Genomic DNA, 20290 nt, shown 5'->3' on the forward strand with positions numbered 1-20290 from the left:
TTTTCAAGCAAAATAAAGTACATCCTAAAACAAAATTGATCTGCCTGCAAACAGAAAAATACTTATTTCAATCAAATAAGTCCTATTTTATATCTAGTTTGTATGAAAGATGTTTAAAGAAAAGTCTTCCTTAATGCACAATTTCAATATGAAAAAGAAATGAAAATTAAGAATACCTAGTACTATGAATTGTCACAGCTCCATTTACTTCTAACAAGTTAGGTCAATTTACATCTGCCACCGGTATGGACTAAAGGCTGACAGCATTTCTCTTACAGATCAATGGCAGAAAGGAGAAAGAGCACAAAACCAATCCATAGTGAAAAATCCTTTCAAAGAAATTTTTCATTTTTCACAGCTCAAAATCAGACATCTGTCACACAACACAGGAGCATGTGTGAATTCTTCACTGCGTGCTGGTGTGAGGTAGATGGGAGATATCCTTGCCCATGGCAGCACAGTTGGAATATCTTTAAGGTCCCTTCCAACCCAAACCATTCTATGAGTCTATGAACATATGAATACTGCCACAGCACTGCAATGATCTCTGTAGTCTTTCATCTTGAATACAACAACAGACGATATCAAATACGCTAGAGAAAAGCATTGTAGAATAGAAAAATATATTCCTCCATGTGTGTATAAGGCTTTAAGAACCAGTTTCTAGCTACTTCTATGCTGAGGCACAACAAAAAACATTCTTACAAACGCTGCCTTAGGCTCGCGATTGGAAATGGATCTCTTCACCTGGTAATGAAAACTGATCGTTTTTAAATACAAATAACGTTTTTCTTTATTTTGATCTCAGCAATAACTTCTAACAAGTTTCATTCCTTATGTTCTACATTAAAAAATACTTCATTGTCAAGTTTAAATTTCCTTCTTAGACTTACTGTACATTCTCTTAATAAAATAAGTAGTATTATAAAGGGAAAAAGTAACATTATTATAAAAGGGAAAAAGTAACATTATCATAAAAGGGAAATTTCCCTCTAGCTGTTACTGTAAACTTCTATAATATTCCTTTCCACATGCCTTTTTTTTAAAAAATAAGTATTCATCCTTTTAATCTCTTTTCAAATGGAATTATTTGCACCAACAGGGATTTTTAAAACTCTTCTTTTCATGATTCTGTTTTCTATTATACTACTATTTTTTAAAAGGGGTAGCAAAAAAGAACATTACACTAAAGAACTATGTGTATCTTTAGAATTATGTGAAAATACTACCAGCATTTCCAGTATTCATGTCCATTTCTTAACACGACATACCATCTTAGTTATTTCTGTGGGTATTCCCTGTACACTGTTTAAAATTCTCCAGAATTAAAGAGAATAGCTTGATGCAATAATGCTAGCAAGTCTGAAGTCTGCCAAAAGAAGGATAGTACTGGGTTAGACTTATATTATAAAAAATGTTTACTGCCTATTGGTGGTCTCCCTGCTCCAAATCACTTGAGGGATAATAAAAAGGAACGTGAAGTAAATAGAAACAAATAATGTTCAAAGCTGTTATCATGCAGTGGCTTCCCTTTGAGTTCCACTAAATGACAACATAAGAATACTTATCCCACCCTGTGAAACATAATTATACGTAGAAATAATGATGATGTGGATTACAGAATTCTACTGAAATGATATCCAGACTTATCGAACAGGTGATATATTTTAAATACATTCATTTTTACTATTAATCTAAAAAAGAATATTTTTTTTAAAACTAATGACTAAAAACTAATTCACTCACTCAGTTTTTCTAAGAAAGGAAGAAAATCTCTACCACACCCCTTCAGTGTCTACAGAAATGGCCCTTGATAAAATGGTGACATGCTCAAAATACCATATGACTAAAAAGCCTGAACACAAGTAACCTTTCCAACACTTTTCAAAGACGTGGAATGAGAGAGAGAAAAAAAAAAAATTTTTGATCTCAAACTCTTGAAAGACATGCCGAATACACTGCAGTCTGTCTCAGGTCACATTGGTGAATCCAAAATCAAAAGCTGATAGAACTGTGTGTGAAGCAAAGAGGCTGGCTGTTCCAGAAGAAAGGCTCTGCAGAAGGGAAGGCTCTTTATATTGAGTATGAAATTGTCTTGACAAAACTCACTGAGAAAGTCATCAGTGCCACTGCGTAAAGAAGTGAAGAAAATGTTTATATAAAAGAAGATAGAAAACATTTCATCTGTTTTTCATTAGAAAAAAACATGATGTGTTTTTCCTCCGGATGATAGGATAAAAATACCACATATTTGTTTTCAAACTTTTGCATGTAATTTGTTTCTGACATAGAGTTTGTAAACCCATTAAGAGGAAAAGAGAGACTGGAATAGATAACTACTCTCAAGGAACGAATGGATGCACAGAATACTTAAGGCCTGAACTTAAGAATACTTAAGGCCTTTTTTTTCTAGCATTTCTGTACATCCTCCGGTGCCAGAAATCAGAATTCAAAGAAAGCTGTCTGAGAGACAGAAAAAAAAAAAAAAAAAAACTGTTGGTTCATGAGCCCCTGCCTCTGAAGGAACAGAGAAATTACAGGCTGGACAATGGAAGTCTTACAGACCAAGCCATTGCTGTTCAAACTGAAGGTGTGTCTTTACCAACACAGAAGAAAAATTCCTTTGATTTTGGCAAAGAATGGTTTCACCTAACAGCTATCCTGTACATAATGTGGAAAATACATTCTTCCTCTCAAACCTCAGAAATAACCTCTCGGAATTCAGTGTGAGTACCTACCCTTGCTGAACTAATTTAATTCCATACAAACGCACAGAAGCAGACAGTAACATCAAAATTCTGCCTGACAACACAGACTAACAATTAATTAGCTGTAAACTAAATCACTGAAAAGGCTATACATCAGCTATGAAGGTTATTCCTGCTTACAATCAACTTGCCTCAGGTTTACGTACCTTCAGTTAATTTTATTCGTTAAATAACCTACAACTTACAATGTTACTATACCCCGCAAAGCCTACAGTGACTCACAGGCTGGTCTAAGCAAGATCATGTGTCAATTGCATATTGGACCAGTCTGAAACTAGTGCAACTGTGCTGAGCACTCAGGTGAGCCTGAGTTTGAAATAAATCAAGATATTTTTGCCCCTCAGGGTAATTTTCACAACATAATTAACACAGAAAAGTGAGAAATAAAAACTGCACACACTTCAGTAAATAACAACCTACTTGTTTTGAAAATCCAGAAGTTCGTTGTTGATTTTTTCAATATTTAAATCATTCCAAAGCATTTCATTGTATCCATTGATATTATCAATAACTGAATTATAAAGACTGTAAAGTTTCTGAAGCAATGAAAGCTCACGTTTAATTTTGTGCAGTTCAGGATACTCTGTTTCAAATTTTAAAAAGAGAAATTTGTGAATGTTAATTAGGTACAACTGTATCCATGAACATAAAAGTCCATGTATTTCTAAAATTTATATTTAATAAATGCAAAAAATCATCTTTGCAGTCTTCTAGTGTCTAATACGACAAACTTTCATAATTACATTACGTAAGTACACCAGATTTAATGCACAGCAATTATTTAGATTGCTGTTTTTTAATAAATATTCTTCTACAATGGCAAATGTAATCTTACATGGGAGGTGCTTCACCTATCTCTGTGAAGGAGATAATGTTGAAAAAGTTGTTGAAATGTCAAGAAATATACTGTGGTTTTATACAAGAACTAAAATACCCCCCATATTAATTTGTGCTATTTACTTCAGAAGCAGAGGCTGTGGGGTGGACGGGAACAGTTGCTTTTGAAATAGAAATATAACATATGTTATACAATAAAATTATTTAAAATAGACCTCCTTAACTGAAATGTTTTCTTTAGTTTTTCTCTTTGGGACTTATTAGTTAAATATATCATGATTATTGCTTATGTCTTCAGAGAAGAAAATACTGAATTTAGTATTTACCTAAAAGTGCTTATCATACTTTCTGCTGTAACTGTAATTCACATGGTGGTCTCCAAACTTTAAACGTGTCTGATTAGGAGCCATAAAGATATTATAGATTTTTCTGTTCTCTGAACAGAAAAAGCCAGAGAGCTGAGCAGTTGGATCCTTCCTGAGATGCATGGAGCAGTGCTTTTTTTTTCCACTTGATGTTTATGTATGTGCAGACTGACAGCCACTTTTTCACACAATTCATAGGAAACACAATTACAATTTACTGCAAGGAATTTTTCTGCAATGAATCCAACTCTAAATGCATTTAGCAGGGCCTACCAAAAAAAAATTATCTATATAATAGCCTAGGTGTCCATATTCCCTAAGAAAGTACCTGTGATAGGAAGACCAAATAATTCTTCCCCCCCAGAGAGAGATATATACTTCCTCCACAGTTCATCAAATTTAGCTTGAAAAATCTGTAGTCTGTCACTCGCTTCATGGGGAGGAACATTCTCCACACTGGGGCCCCTGAAAATTCAAAAAAAAAAAAAAAAAAAAAAGAAAGAAAGAAAAAATCAGTGCAAGTATCAACCATACAGGTTTCACAAAGAAGCACAACAGCATACAGGCCTGACTTACTGAGCAGTATTTAACATTTTCTTTTTTTTTTTTTTTTTCCTAGAAATCTTCATAATAGATATTATAAAGAGAAAATACATGTCCCAACACTACACATTGAGTATCCCCTGACAGCAAGCCCAACAGATTTTCTAATAATACAATTAATCTGTTACCAATACACATGACAAACAGCTAAAAAGATCTACAAATGCTTTGTTTTGTTGTTTTCCATTTCTTTTGTTTCTTCTTCAAAACACATTCATACTCTTAAAAAGGGAAATACAGTAGGTGTATATTTCAGGGGTGAAAACTGTGGTAGCTGGTACTAGAACCATAATTAAACGATCAGAAAAAAATAAAAGAATTTGCCCTAATGAATCCATCTCATCTGGAGGACTGAGTGTAATACCCAGCACTCATGTCTGGGATGACTTCTTGTCTGCATCATAACAATATTTGGGGATGAGAACTGCAAGGATATCATCTTCTGCTGTGCCATGGTTACTTCTATAAAGAAATACAGGCACATGGGCATCAGAGAGCAGTGAGGGCTGGCTACTTAGCAAGGAAAACTGAACCAAGAGCTTAAAGCAGTTACACGGTTGATCAGTGGGGATCGGTGTTCCAGCACACCTAAGGAATGGGAGCAGGGCAGGCCACAGGGAAGATAGTCAGGTTTAAGTGAGTCCAGATCTTCAAACAAGTCCATAATAATTATGCAGGACCAAGGTCAAGTAGGGAAGGTGTGTCAGTGAGTCAGGGTCAGGAACAGGTCTAATCAAGGCAACCAGGATGAGGCGCAGCCCAGTGGCTACCAAGCAAGCTCAGAGTGGGATCAGGCTGAGAAGCAAGTCTGTGTGTTGGGATCTAGGTTCAACTCAGCAGGGTCCATGTGCAGGCACGGGCATAGGTGTGACACAGCTGGAGCTCTAGGTCAGAAGGGAGGGCCAAGCAGTGAAGCCTCAGCTTAAAAGCAGATTGCACAGAAAGAGGTTTCAGCCCTTGCTGAGGCCTCCTGACAAAGCTGTCTGTGAGTGCTCTGTTCTAGACCACCAAAGGAAGAGTGGAGCCCTCAGATGTACTAGCTTTAAGCTGGCCCTGAGCCCAGGCAGCTGAACCTCCAGGAGGGGGATGCTCTAAGGTCCGTACAATTGGTAGCAGCCACAAGGGGTTTCCATGAAGTTCTCTGGACAACTCAGAGAGCAGAACTGCAGTCAGTACTATGCATGCATCTGCACAGAGCAACTCAGTGCTCTATTGGGTTCCTTTTAGGGGCAAATTTACCATGTGTCTATAGCTTGAGTTTTCAGGTGTGCACACAAATGCACTGCCAGCATGGCTTCAAGCAGTGCACATCCAGGATCAGCAGCTGACATTAACTTCCTTGCCAGAACACACACACTGTGCATTTATTGTCCTATAACCACAACAGATCACAGCAAAAAAAAATTCTTGTCTTCCCTTCTTTGTGCTACACCACTTACTAACATGGAGGTGTCCAATGAAGCATGCATACTCCACAATTTAAATTTAAAAGCCAAAGTAAACCCAAAGTAAACATACTTGTAAAGAGAACTCAATGAACTTGGAAACATCCAGAATTGGAATCTCCACTCACTTCCAAGGAACCACCTACATGCTTAAATATCTGCTTACATACTTTGTTGAGTTTAGAACCCACAAAAGACTTTAAATTTGGATGTGGACTGAGGCTTTGTTTTGTTTTGTTTTGTTTTTCCCCAACCTATTAACACTTCTGGAATTTCACCAGCTCCAGCACTGAAATTGTGGTATTCAATCTGTAACCATAACAGTAACTGCCCAACTTACATTATTCTGAAATTAGGCTCTTTTTTTTTTTTTTTAATCATCTGTCATATGTATACTGAGGCTGTTTTGTGTTTATTTTCTGAAGCTCCTTAGATGCACCATTTTTGAACAATCCCTAATGAAGCATAATTGTACTGCATCACAGTTCACCTACTTTTCATCATAGTCTTTGTAAAATTCTGCAGTATCAATCTGGAATTTCTGAACACTGTTCAGTAAATCTGTTTTCATGCTTGGCTGTACCTTCAGCAGCAAGTCCTCAACCTGCAATGCCTAAATGTAGACAAAGAGGAAAAACAGGAATAAAGAGATGGAAAAAAGCAGAGTTTTAAGTAAGAAAATAGTTTTGCTCTGGTATTCCAACTTTAAAAAGACTGACAATAACTTTGCTACAGATGTGTTTTGAGAAACAACACAGCTGTGATACCTGTGTGTTGAGGTTCTTCCAAGCATAAGCCAATCCATCAACTCTTTCTGTGTTTCCATCTTGAAAGAGCAGATTGTATTTATGAAGCACAGAATAAGATTCTTCTATAGGTCCGACTGTCATGTCAATTCTAATCTCATTCTCTCTAATTTCTTTTATTGCTTCCATTGCTCCCCGTACATCATCAAGGTCCTGGATAGGCCTGCTTAATCTCTTGCTAAGATTTTCAATGAATGAATAAATTTCATCCATGTCTGTGGCAGACTTTTTATTCAAAGCTAATCCAAATGTTCTTTGTCTTGAACGGCATTCTTGAATTAAGGATATTTTCAATGACTCTGTTGCAATATCCACTGATTCCAGTACATGGTGATTTGGCAGTTCTCTGATTTGCATTTCTAATTGCTAGGAAAAACACAAGTGATCAATGTTTAATTTCACTACAATTTCTCTGAACAGTTCATTTTTATTAAAGACATAATACTTACAGAGAAGTATCTGATTTGAGTTTGGAATTCAGCCATTGTTGGTTTAGTCTCTATAAATTCCTTCACTTTTTCCTCTGGATCCTATATAAAAGTTTATTTTAGTTATTACTTAGCATTGGTATTACAATAGCCTATGTGGGATTCAGCTGTTTAATGTACTGTGCAAACACAAATAATCCCTCTCTAATAGAGCTGAAGATATAAGTATTAAGATCAGATTGCTTCACTTGATCTGCTTTTCCTGATTCTTACTCTCTTTACAGTATTCTTTATTAAAACATTTGAAATCTATCTATAACTCAAAAACTGACACCAGTCAGGCTATCCCTTATCCATACGAAATTATTATGAAATTTACAGCGTAGCTTCCGAAACTTTGCTGGAAATATTTCCTTCCCAGCTTCCCTTCCATCTGCCAACCAGCAAAAGCAGCTCACAACTTCTAACAGCTATTTAAATGGTAGTGATGGTACTCAGCCACCTTCACTCTTCCTGAAAGAGTATATTTAACTACAATTTCTAGCTACAAACATAGGAGGAAGGGGTATTCAAGGCCAGCAACCACACTTGGGCAGGGAAGAATGGGTATAAGGGAAGAAGGGGCATTTAGCTTGTTGAAGCTTGTTCAAAGGGAATAGACCCCTGAATGTGACATCCTGCCTTTTAGTAAGGTATGCTAGTCTCTGCAGAAGTGAGAGCTTGGTATCACCAGCATAGGGTCTAAATAAATGTGCTATATTATTACACACAGATGATCTCTATCCAGCTCAGTGACAGTCTGCACCATGAGGTCTCTGAGAATCTGATATGGCTTTTCCATTCTACTTATCAGTTACAAGTGATATCTCCCAATGGTCTGGCAGAAATGATATAGAGTGGGGGAAACAGTGTCAGGTCCTAAAGAGCTTTAAGGTTAAGGAGTAAATTAACTATTTTGGAAGATTTTAGTGAAAAGAAGCATTAACGTGCTACCGCATCATCTAATCTGATTGTCCCTTGTCTGTGGGAAAGAACACACCATCAATGTGTGGTTAGCTCAGTCAGTATCTCCAAAAACTGAGGTAAATAAGCATTAATATTTGAAAGCCCAGAAGCCAAAAGAGGTGAAAATGCCCTGTCTCAGCCTGAACGCTAACTGCAAAGGAGTCAGCTGAGGGCATATGGTGGTCACTAATATAGCCTATGAGTTGGTTTAGGACAGAGAAGTTAAAAATAGTAAGCAGTTACAAATAGAAAATTAATCTTGATTACTTGTTTCTCTGCCTGACTACAGCATCTTTGATAGGTAAGACCAGCAGCTGTTCTCCCCCGCAAGGTTGCATTTCACTAGTCAGCATGTATACAAGGTGATAAATCTCATGAAATGATATTCATGAAATATCTCCTGCCAGAACACTGCTTGGAGCTTTACAATTTATGTCATAGGACTCCCTAATGAAGACAACTCTATCAGCTTTCCATTCTGCTTTGGAATCTGCATTACTGTAAATATTTCCTAGATTGAGTTTATCATTTTTGTGAAGAAATAGAAAAAATGCTTTCAGCAGTGCTTGCTGAAGGAGAGCTAGTCAGTTAAATATTCAGAAGATTTGAAGTCTGCAATTTCTCAGAGATTCTGCTAAATAATTCTTTTTTATTACCTTTACAGACAAGATGCTGTGAGAAAGATGTATAAGCATATGAAAGCATAAGTTTGCTTACGCTCCCAACATTCTTTTTTGTTTTTCTGCCTTCTTGTTAGATAGTTTGAATGGTAAAGAATGACATACATACATAGACATATTCTACTATGAAACCAAGCATCCAGTCTCCTAATGCAACCCTAAACATTTTATGTAGAACATTTCCCAATACAGCTAAATATTTCATTAAATATGTATTTAACCTTATTCCAGATGACTGAAAATTCAGAAAAGCTGTTCAGAAGATCTGCCGCTTTAGTTTTAAGAGAGAAAATAACTGTATTTAGTTGGATCACCACTTTGTTTACATCCTTATGCTCGATGATCTGCTTGTCTAAAGGCTTCAGTGCCACCATCCTGGTGAGTTTGTTCTCATCACCTAGCTCTATGGCAACAGCCTGTTCAACCTGGCATAAATTAAACAAGAATAAACATATGTTCAGTAGTTTTATTTATTTTACATTATTGAATGCCCAATAATGCATACACAGTAAGTACTTCTATGACCAGATACAAAGTGCAAAGAAAGACACTAGGATACTCCCCGTTCTTAAATTTGATTTTTACAGAACTATAGCTGTAGGGTTAAAGATAATTTTTAAAAATATTTGTCACGTGGAACAATTAATATTAATCATCTCTAAATGACTTCTGTCAAATGTGTGTCACACACTAGTACAATTGTGCTATTTCCTGCTCCTACACAACTGCTCAGGTCTTCCTGCCTCTTGTAGCATAGAACTACAATCGATCCTCATTTCTTGGCCAAAAAAAAGTGCTGAAGGCAGTTCAGAGTTGGCTGCTTAGAAATAAGCCAAAAAATCTGCTTGGGAAAACACATATCAACTCACTCTGTCCTAATTGCTCATTTTTATTTCCAGGACTTGAATGGCTCTTTTCATTCAAATGTGCTGATCTGTTTTTTATGTCAGATTGACAAAATAGGAAGATATATTTAAAAGGACGCTTTTCAGCACAGGTCTGTATTTCATTTTTAGAGGATGGACTTAAGGCCATCTGATTACCATTACTGTGCATTTCTGTACATCAGCAAATTTGAGTACATCAGCAACTTTGAGTTTCTATCTATACCCCAGACCTTCCCAAAGTTTTAGTGCTCATTTTAATGCCAGTTGAAATATGTATATTGTATTTACTTTAGTTTAAATTTCAGTTTTTGCTTGGGAAAACTAACAATAATTTATACTCAGCTAGAAGTACTCATGGATAACATTAGTTTTCACACATCATTGTCACACTTGAACAGTATTTTTAAAAGATTTCTAGTAAAGCTACTTTTGTTTTTAATACTAAAAAACACCAAACATAAATATTATAAATGATTACTCTTTTGTTCAATTACTTGATTTAGACATTAAAATCTAGGTTGACACTTAAAAGTAATATCTCCCACATTACAAATCAAAGTGTTGCTGCAGAACATATTTTTATGAAATTAAGAAATATTAATCAAAATATTGAAATTTTAAAATAATCAAAATAAAACACTCACCTGCTGCTTATGATGTAAGTAAGCAAATTTCCACAGGGGGATATCTTTGGCTATTGATAATATTATATTTACTGCTTTGTTTACAGCACTCTGAAAACAGTAAAACATTTACCTTGAGCACAAAGGGAGATTATGACAAGTAAGAGGAAAAAAAAAAAAAAGAAGAAAAAAAAAAAAAGATCCTCCAGAAAAAAAAAAATGGAAAAGTTATACTTCTATCTTTATCAGAAATATTCTAATAAGCATGAAGTAGGATCATCCAAAATACATTTTGTAATGGGAAAGAGTACTCCATAAAGCTTTATTGAAGTCAGTCCTCCTACATTTATGTGTTTTTCAAACAAGAATAAGACAGATCTATGAACATTAATCATGAATCACTGGGGATCATAACAATTATAGCACTATTTCCCCTTAAAAGGGTTATAAACATAGTTATTATAAATTACATTTTCACATCAGAAAGTCTGAATAAATTTGTCTGAATTTGTGATGTTCTAGTTTGTAATCTAGGCACGGAACTATATAAATTATTATATAACATTTTCTACCTATTGTATTTTAAAATTACACTCCGTGGCCTGATGTGTGGGATCTGAGTAAGAGATTGACGCATGGTACTGTGCGCTGACACGGGCTGAGCGACAGCCCTGCCTTTAGTCCTGGCAAGGGGCAGGTAAGCTGGCTTCCAACCCTGGGCTGACGGACTTGGCTGACTCACAAGACAAGGGAGACTGGACCCTTGCCTCTGCTCAGAACAAAAGGAGAAGTCTCCCCCTTGTCCCCAAGTGCCCCTAAGCAGCAGATAAAATGCCCTGGGGCTGGTAAAAAGAGAGCACATGAGTAATGGTCAGGACCCGGGAAAGGACAACCATACAAAGTTAGAACAAACAACCACCTGCATTAGAACCAGTGCCACCAAAAAGCATGAAGGGTGTTAGTAATTGGAGATTCCTCACTGAGAGGCACTGAAGCACCAATTTGCTGTCCATACAATTTCTCTAGAGAGGTTTTCTGTGTGCAGGGGACCCACATTCATGATATGAAGAGGCTACCAAACCTGGTAAAGCCAGAGGAACCACCCATTCCTTCTCTTTCATGTAGGGTAGAATAATGCAGCAATGAAGAGACTCTGAAACATCGAAGGGGACTTTATGTCCCTTGGAAAGATGTTGAAGGGATCAGAGGAGCACAGCTAGCGTGCTCCTCAGAATTGGAGACTGGGACCCTGGAAGAGGGAGACAAACAGATCAGGTGAATGCTCTGCTTTTGGGTTCTACGATCTTGGTCGCACCCTCAAGTTGGAGTTGGAAACCATGGTGCAAATAGAAAACTATGACCTAATTGCTATCACAAATATGTGGTGGGACGAATTGCACAACTGGAACACTGCAATTGAGGGCTGCAAGCTCTTCAGAAGAGATAGGCAGGGAAGGAGGAGGGGCGGGGATGTTGTTCTCTATGTTAAGAAATGGATAGATTGCAAAGAGCTCCCTCTGAGAAACTGCCAGGGACAGGTTGAGAGCTTGGGGGTAAAAGTTAAGGACCAGACCAATAAAGGACAGTTTGTGGTTGGGGTCTACATCAGGCTGCCTGATCAAGGAAGGCCTGCGGATGAAGCCTTCCTGCTTCAGCTGCAAGAAGCATCATGCTTGCAGGCACTCATCCTGGTGGGGGATTTCAACCACACGGATGTCTGCTGGGAAACCAGCACTGCAGGTTGCAAGCAATCCTGGAAACTCCTGGAGTACATCAGGGATAATTTCCTGGTCCAGCTATTAGATAAACCAACCAGAGGAGAAGCGATACTGGGCCTGGTGCTTACCAGTGCAGATGAACTCACTAAAGAGGTTAATATTGGAGGCAGTCAGGGCTGCAGAGACCATGTCCTGGTTGAGTTTGTGACCTGGGGAACTACAGACCAGTGAGCCTCACCTCTGTGCTTGGAAAGATCATGGAACAGATTCTCCTGGAAGCAATGTTAAGGCACATGCAAGACAAAGAGGTGATCCGAGACAGCCAGCATGGCTTCATCAAGGGCAAATTGTGCCTGACCAGTCTGGTGGCTTTCTATGGTTGAGTGACTGCATAAACTGACAAGGGAAGACCGACTGATGTCATACCTGGGCCTCTGTAAGGCCTTTGACATGATCCTCATACAACATCCTTATCTCTAAATTGGAGAGAGATAGATTTGAAGGGTGAACTATTCGGTGGATAAGGAATTAGCTGGATGGCTGCGTCCAGAGATTGGTGGTCAATGGCTTGATGTCCAGGTGGAGGCCAGTGATGAGTCTGGGGTCTCCTCAGGGGTCTGTACTGGGATCAGTGCTGTTTAAATATCTTTATCAATGACATCAAATCAGGCTGTATCAATGGCATTCATTTTTGGTTTTGTATTTGCTTTGAAATATTTGCCTCTAAGTAAAGGGTTGTGAACAGGAGTTACTGAGCTTTTAGGAAAATAGTTGATTCTACTGGTCTGCATAACAAACCTAATTGATGACTTTGATCTTAGCACCCAGTGATGTCACATGAATTCAAGTGACTTTTCATCTTTTCCTCCCCTCTTTTTATTGGTAATACCAGATTAAACTTGCACATCTTGTTTTAAAATGCATTTATAAATGTTTTTACCAAAAATGACTGAGATGTCCAGTTATTCTGTTACCTGAATATCTTCAAGACTTGGTCTCAAGACAACATTAGGAATAGATAGTTGAAATTCAGTTTTGAACAAAGGAACCCTCTGTGGCTCTACAGACTTGGTCATCTGATACCTAGAGTCAACAACATGCAATCGACGTCTCAAGGACTCTAAGGAAACCTTCGTGCCTAAATAAACACAAATATTTAAGTGAGGTTATATTTTTTGCCACAATAAGCTTGGGTAAAAAAAGCAATATTAAAAAGCTAAACGTATATGAAAGCAAAAGACTCACATCTGACTAAAGAGTCAGTATTCTTCTGACAAAGCTGTCCCATGAGATTATAGTAACAACAAGATAGGCATTCTTGGCAGCGTGTTTTCTGTTTCGTGTCAAGATGTGTACAGGTATATGAATCCTGAAGAATTAAAGGGTTTTTTTTAGGAAAATAACCATATTGTCCAATATATAAATGAAATATCAAGTATCTGAGTAGGTTACTTTTTATACTGGGGGTTACTTTTTGTACCGGTCTTACCTCCAGAGTTCTTCTGGCATCTGCTTTCAGCCTGTGCTTAAGAGTATTTACCAATTCATATGCACAGCATTCCACTTGCTGACTCTGCCTAAAAAAAAAACAACCTTACAGTCACACACAGGGAATCAAACATAATGAATACTCTTTGCATATTTCCAAGTGCACACACCCAGTTCCACTGCACTCAGAAGAGCCGTATATGCAGGAAAATGCCCTTATACTTTTAAGCTTGTTCCTACTGCTTGGTCATACAGAGAACTGAGATATGCAGACTATCCAGAAAACCATTTGTCAGACTCTATTATATCTGATTCAACTGGACTTCAAAATCATTAAAGAAAAATAAGTTATTTTCCTGCTATAGTTCAAAAAAAAAGAAAAAAAAAGAGAAGGAAAGAAAAAGCAGGCATAACAAGATGATTCAATAAAATAATGCTAGTTAAGTTTTTGATATCTTTTCTGATTCTGCAATCAGAATTAGTAAAAATAAAACCAAAAAAAACACAAGGTGAGTGTATTTATTCTCATGTTTTTGGAGAAGAACGGAACTAACTTGCTGTATCCTGGAAAATAATCATAAACTAAAAAAATTGCAGCCCTGTGAGAATGGGGAAGTCTTACATGAGCTAGCTAGCATTAAGAATCAAGCAATTAGCATAGGGATGACACTTCAACTCTTAACTATCTCATTTTTTCTTGCTATTGATTAGAATGCCGTAAGAACTGTAAGAACTAAAACATGAAATGCTAAGCACTATAAATGCAATTTTACATCTGCTGTATTCAAGTTACTTGGGAATTTCTCCCCTGCATCCTGAGACTACCATTTTGCTTCAGACTAGTAGTCAGTAGCAGTAAGAATAAATTTTTAAAAGTATATTCTCTATGAATAAAAAAGTAATACATAAATAATCCCTCCCAAATCAGGTCTTCAAATCTATGCAGTAAACCTACTGAGACAGTTTGCGAGCAGTAGAGATAGCGAGATTTTCTGTCTGTTCCAGAAATGCAAGCACTTCCATAGGTTCATCTTCTGGCAAAATTATCAGAGCAGTGTTTGACATATCCTCCAGAACTCTTTCAATTCTGCATTCCAGGGTATCAGCAGCTTCTTTGACTATAAAGTCCAATTCCCTCATGGTACTATAAACATTCTCAATAACTAAAGAAAACAAAGTGAAAATAAATCATGCAAAATACAGACTTTTTAAATCTCCTCTCCCACCACCCAAAGTATTGCATTGAAATGAGGATTTAACGACAATAAAATATAGAATTAAGGCCTGAAATAGAATTAAGGCCTGAAACCAAAACACGATGGGCTTGCTGTATTTGGAGTCTTTAAATGAAACCATTTTACAATAAACAGCAGAAAAGCCTTCAAAACACCTCTTCTTCTGTGTATTAAGGAACATTGTAATGAAAATGATTAACAAAATACAGTGGAAAAAGAAAGGATACAATGGTCCAAAAAATATTTTGTTTCTCCTACACAGATACAGACTGAAAGCGAGTATTGTATCATTGCAATCAACTTACAAATTCAATAGCTAAAATTCCTAAAGCCAAGATCACATGTTGGTTAAACCACTAGATTTCTTCTTTCATGTGTACGATCTAACTTAATTTGGAAAGAGATAAAGTAAGTCCTTTAACAGATGTGTTTACCAAACTAGGTAAAAAATAATTATTTCTGAATAGGGTGCACAAATTCTTTCCCTGTCTTCTATATTTCAATTGTAAAAAGAAAGAAATAAGTCTCCTGACTTTGGTTATTAGACAGACAGTATCATTTGAATCACCAGTACTTTTTCTTACTGTATGTAGAAAGAAATCACTATGATATCTAAAACACAGCAGTGTGACAGTAGTTTCCAACTGTTGGATGCTTTAAATAGAAAATTATTTCTATTAAGAAGTTAATGACTGGGTCTTGTCTTTTTTATTGACTGGAATGGACAAACAATCCAACCAATTCCTTAGGCACCCCCTTTTTTTTTTTCAAAATATATAAAGTAGGTAGTCCTAAAACCATTTTTTTTCCTTTAGTTTTTCGAGTTTTAATTTAGAAGGTAGCCACAGGCTCCCATGCTTCTACATATTAGATGGAACTATGCACTTAAGACATTAAACAAATGCACGGTGAGTTCAGCACAACTGTGGCAGGTCAGAGTTATTTTGTACACACTGCACCACTGTCTAACTTGTAAGTGTCCAACATACATTCTGGACATGTTAGACTTTACATATCCTCAAAAAGATATGATATATATATACTCTAAAAAAACACATTCCTTTCTCAGGGAGATTGCACTCCAGATGCAGCTGCTGGAACGAGTAGGTAGCCCAGATATTCTTGATGTGTAACCTTTACCTTGTCAAAATAAAGCCCGTTTCCACCAGAACAAATGCTAATCCAAGAACCAGTAAAGCCTGAATTATAGCTATTCAGATCCTAACATAGCAGATGTTATCTTAACATAGCGTACAGAGTAAATAATATTGTAATGACCTTCCGTATGATGTGTTACTAATCTATGTAAACCAAGCACAAAAAAATCATTTAAGACAAAGATACAACACAAACAAAATAAAACCTTGCCATTGTTTTTTACTTTCTGGTCAGACAAAGATCAAGAAAAGGGCTAAAAGGTGGCCAGCTCTGCCTTAGACACTGGTCAGAGCCCTGTGTACCAGTGCCACATGGCACAGTCACAAATGAACAGCTGCACAAACCCATGCATGCAACTGTCCCTGTTTACTTTTGCTGCTTTTCGTTTTGAAGAAAAAAGGTGAAAACCTAACAACAGTCTGCCTCAACTGAGAACTGATTTACAAGCATGAGCTATTGTTTTCTCACAGAACTGCAACACGGAAGTCTTGCCAAGGGTTTTATGTATGTCCATTTCAATGACATAATTATAGCAGTTGATTTTATGCTGTGTTTGATAGGAATAAGGTTGTTTCTTACTGGCTGTGTAGAAAAAACTCAGTGCATAATTGAGGATTTTAAAAGTTTTCTTAGAAAAAAAAATAGAATTTGGGCAGAAATCTCCAAATACTGCATATCTCTTATTATTTTCAACCTTGAATTTAGTCATGTCTCCTTTAGGATGTTCAGCACAAGTTAGGAAGACTTTTCTACAGAGAAGATAAGAGATACTATTACAGCACCACATTTGCTCTCCTGTCTCACATTCTAGTACTAGTCAGGCTACAATTACCTACCTAAAGTGAAGAGGTCATTCCACAAACCAATTTTTCACAGAGAAAGAAAAACAGAGTGCAGGCATGAGAAGAGCTTTTAATATGTTCATTATGTGGACACTTACTTAGAAACAGATCAGAGAGATACTGATAGGGGAAAAAGAAGTAAAAGTGCATGATAACTTCAACAGTGTGATGTGACAGCTTAAGCTCAATAAATGAAAAGGCATGTAATTAAAAAACAGAACTGAAACACAAGACCTAATATGATGCAACATTACTCATTAAAATTTGTAAGAAAGCTAAAAAGTCAAGGCTATACAGGCCCTCCCATCAACACAGCGGTATGGATAGCACTCAAACATGACAAACCATTTACTCAGTTACACAGATGTAAATCAACTAACTTAGTGACTTCACTGTACTCTCAGCAACTGAATTTATAATACCTCAACTGAGAGACTTACATTTGTTAAAAGAAGGGGGAAGGGGGTGGGTAGGGAGGCAAACCCAATACTTTTACCCCACAAACCATTTTGCAGGAGTGAGCAGACAGAAAGTCTCATTCTTAAGAATAAGAGAGAACCTCAAAAAAACACGATTCTACAGTGATTTTGCTTCCACTTCAGTATGAACTGCCACCAAAGGGATGATGAAGCATTATCATTTTCCCAAGCCAGAATTTCCTACTCCCTTATGTCAGCAGTACCATCTGGTGATCATTTCAGTAACTACGTCAACAGCTCTTATAACACTCAGTATATCTACATCGAAGATATTTTCTGTGTACATCATCTCTGTCACTTCTAACGTTTAAAGGTAAGATGAAAATAATGTATACAGAGCTACTTTGTTGCTGGGGAACCTATTAGTATTTCTACATTTCTAAACATATTTCTAAGAAACACACAGGAGAAAAGAAGGTTCATATTATCGAGGTATGAAGACAAATGCCTACCCCAACCTGTGACTACATAAACAAGACAGAAAGATAACAAACTGCAAGACATAACAGAAAGAAATGACAGCACAGGATGTACGCAGTTGGCCAACCCTAACAGTAACTACATTAACTAGATGCCAACATGGCAGAAAGCAGAATCGAGTAACGTTTGGGGCTAATCGAGTAACAAAATGGGGCTAATGGTTTAACAAAATTGCTAGGTATGGATTACTAAGGCAAGCATAATATAAATACCAAAACAGGTACCAAAATCAGGACACATTAGCACAAGAGTAAAGGTGGGTTGTTTATGTGACAGGACATAAAAGGGGTAAAGGGGCATGACCAGCACGGGCAAAAAAAGATACATCTGGTAAAGCAAATGACCTAACGAAGGCTGTTCAAAGATAGCTGTTGAGCAGCCCTGGCTTGATCACCACAGTTTAGAGCAGGACATAAACACAGTTTCCATTTCACTCATGTCTAACTTAGTCTGTCAGGAGGAACCTGGAAATTTTTTCCCTGGTATAGACAGAATGCGCTTTCTAAAACTGACAAGGAAATACCTGGCAAGTACCACCAAACAACGCCATTAACAGTTCACCACTTCTTCTCTGACTACATACACTTATTGATGTTTGAAGAAGTCCATGACAGCTCCATCATGCCTGGAGCAAGGGCATCCTCAACTTGTCCTATGAACGGCTTCATCAGTGGTTTCAGCACAACAGGAATTCCATTCAGACACTCTTTGTAATTGATCAATAGATTCTGAAGTCTGCAAAACATGACCATGTTTAGAGTGTGCTTATTTCAGATATTTGAAGCATACAGAAGTTTGGTCACATTTTCTTTTAATAACAGTTGCAAGTTCTGACTCTATGTTAAAAATAAGAACTCCTCCCACAGCTCTTCCTAGCTCAGAATAGGTCTCTTTCTTCCCAGTAACACTAGAACCAGACTGGAGAAATAAGTACTTCCAGAAAGGTGACTGTTACCAATTTAGAGCAACTTTCTTCCAAGGAAAATGAATTAGAGTCAAAAACCAGGAAACTTAAAACACAGTATTTTTATTCCCTTCTTCCTGTCTCATGAGGAAAGGTATGAAATAACACTGTTTATAAGAAAAGCTAGATTCAAAACATTTGGGACATCAAATCCCTAAGATGACAAATTCTGAACCAAGACTTACTAATATAGTTACAAGAAAACAGAGCTACATAATGGAGCTCCACAAACAAGAATTAGAAGCCAGAACTTATTTCTGTAACAGAAGAACACTTCTGATGCTAACTGTAATATTTTGGAATGCAATGCCTATGTTATTGTGCAGAGATGCCTTAGCAGTACCTAGAAACTCCACTTATGGAGCAGCTGTTGTAGTAACAAAAGAAAAACATGTAGGCATTGTCTAGTAATGAGACATTTGTGGAGATAGAAACAACTGCATGTTAACAATATTACTATGGAATGGCAGGGGAAAGCAATTACATTTCAATTAAACTCCATCAAAGAGAAAAATTACAACAAATCAAAAGCACATCTAACAGAGACTCAAAGCTAGGGATTCCCATTTGCAGATGAGATTCAAATCCATAAAGTGTTCACTCACTCCATGTGATGTCTTTTAATCTGTTCTTCATCTGCACACAAGCCAAGGACAACATCTGGAACTTCAAAATGCATTTTTTTCAGGTACTTTGTTTCATAAAGTACTTCCAGGACCACTGGATCCAAGTTTACAAGCAATTCCTTCATGAAGTGTACAGGGAGGGGGGAAAGAAAACAAGGCAGTAGTTTGGTGGTTATGTGCAGTGTGATACATCTGGAAGATATGATACAACATGTAGAGGACTAGCCAAGATTTTTAAAATAGATATCCATGTTTCGATTTCTACACAGATCTTCAGGCTCCTGTACAAATATCTGGATTTTCCAGAGTATTAATCAAACTATAGCTTACACTGATTTCAGTTTCCTGTGCCTTCCTCACTGTGCCCTAACCACTTGACTGCTGTGACTTATCAAGTCTAATTCTAGTTCTGTACCTGTCTCTGTGCAAGCTAATTTGCATGAGATGCCAGTTTCTCCAACTATAGACCAGGGAGAAATGTTGTGAAGGTTAGTCTCTGTACATTTCTTAGGGCATAAAATGCCAAACAAACCTGACAATTAGGTTCTAGTTGTCCTTTACGGAATCATTAATTCAAAAAATGCCCATTTAAACTGTAATTTCTCTGCACCAGAGCAGAGAAAGTCATCTGTAAAGCAAGAATGGTAAGATATTCTGTCTCAGCAAGCAGTTTTGAAAGCAAATTAATTACCACAATATAGTCAATACAGATGTCAACCACTACAGGAAAGACATGACTTAATTAAAAATTCCTTCCTTGACTAAAATTTTGGTTAATACAGAAAGTAATACATGAAACATATGTAAAAATACATAGATAAGTCTAAAACAGATATGCATTTGCTGGGCACTG

General features: G+C 37.0%; 1 protein-coding gene across 1 annotated transcript in view; it reads right to left on the reverse strand.

The window, feature by feature from the left end:
- LOC121066050 (dynein heavy chain 5, axonemal-like) overlaps positions 1-20290 on the reverse strand; it is a 149051-nt gene that overhangs the window by 105771 nt on the left and 22990 nt on the right. The window contains 13 exon segments of the mRNA XM_040549372.1: positions 3189-3351; positions 4299-4435; positions 6513-6631; positions 6786-7190; positions 7274-7354; positions 9159-9362; positions 10469-10558; positions 13140-13303; positions 13411-13534; positions 13655-13742; positions 14609-14816; positions 18431-18582; positions 19417-19556. Of these exon segments, the coding sequence (XP_040405306.1) occupies positions 3189-3351; positions 4299-4435; positions 6513-6631; positions 6786-7190; positions 7274-7354; positions 9159-9362; positions 10469-10558; positions 13140-13303; positions 13411-13534; positions 13655-13742; positions 14609-14816; positions 18431-18582; positions 19417-19556 (2075 nt within the window).

The sequence above is a fragment of the Cygnus olor genome, chromosome 2 (genome assembly GCF_009769625.2).
Source record: "Cygnus olor isolate bCygOlo1 chromosome 2, bCygOlo1.pri.v2, whole genome shotgun sequence".
Taxonomy (NCBI): Eukaryota; Metazoa; Chordata; class Aves; order Anseriformes; family Anatidae; genus Cygnus; species Cygnus olor.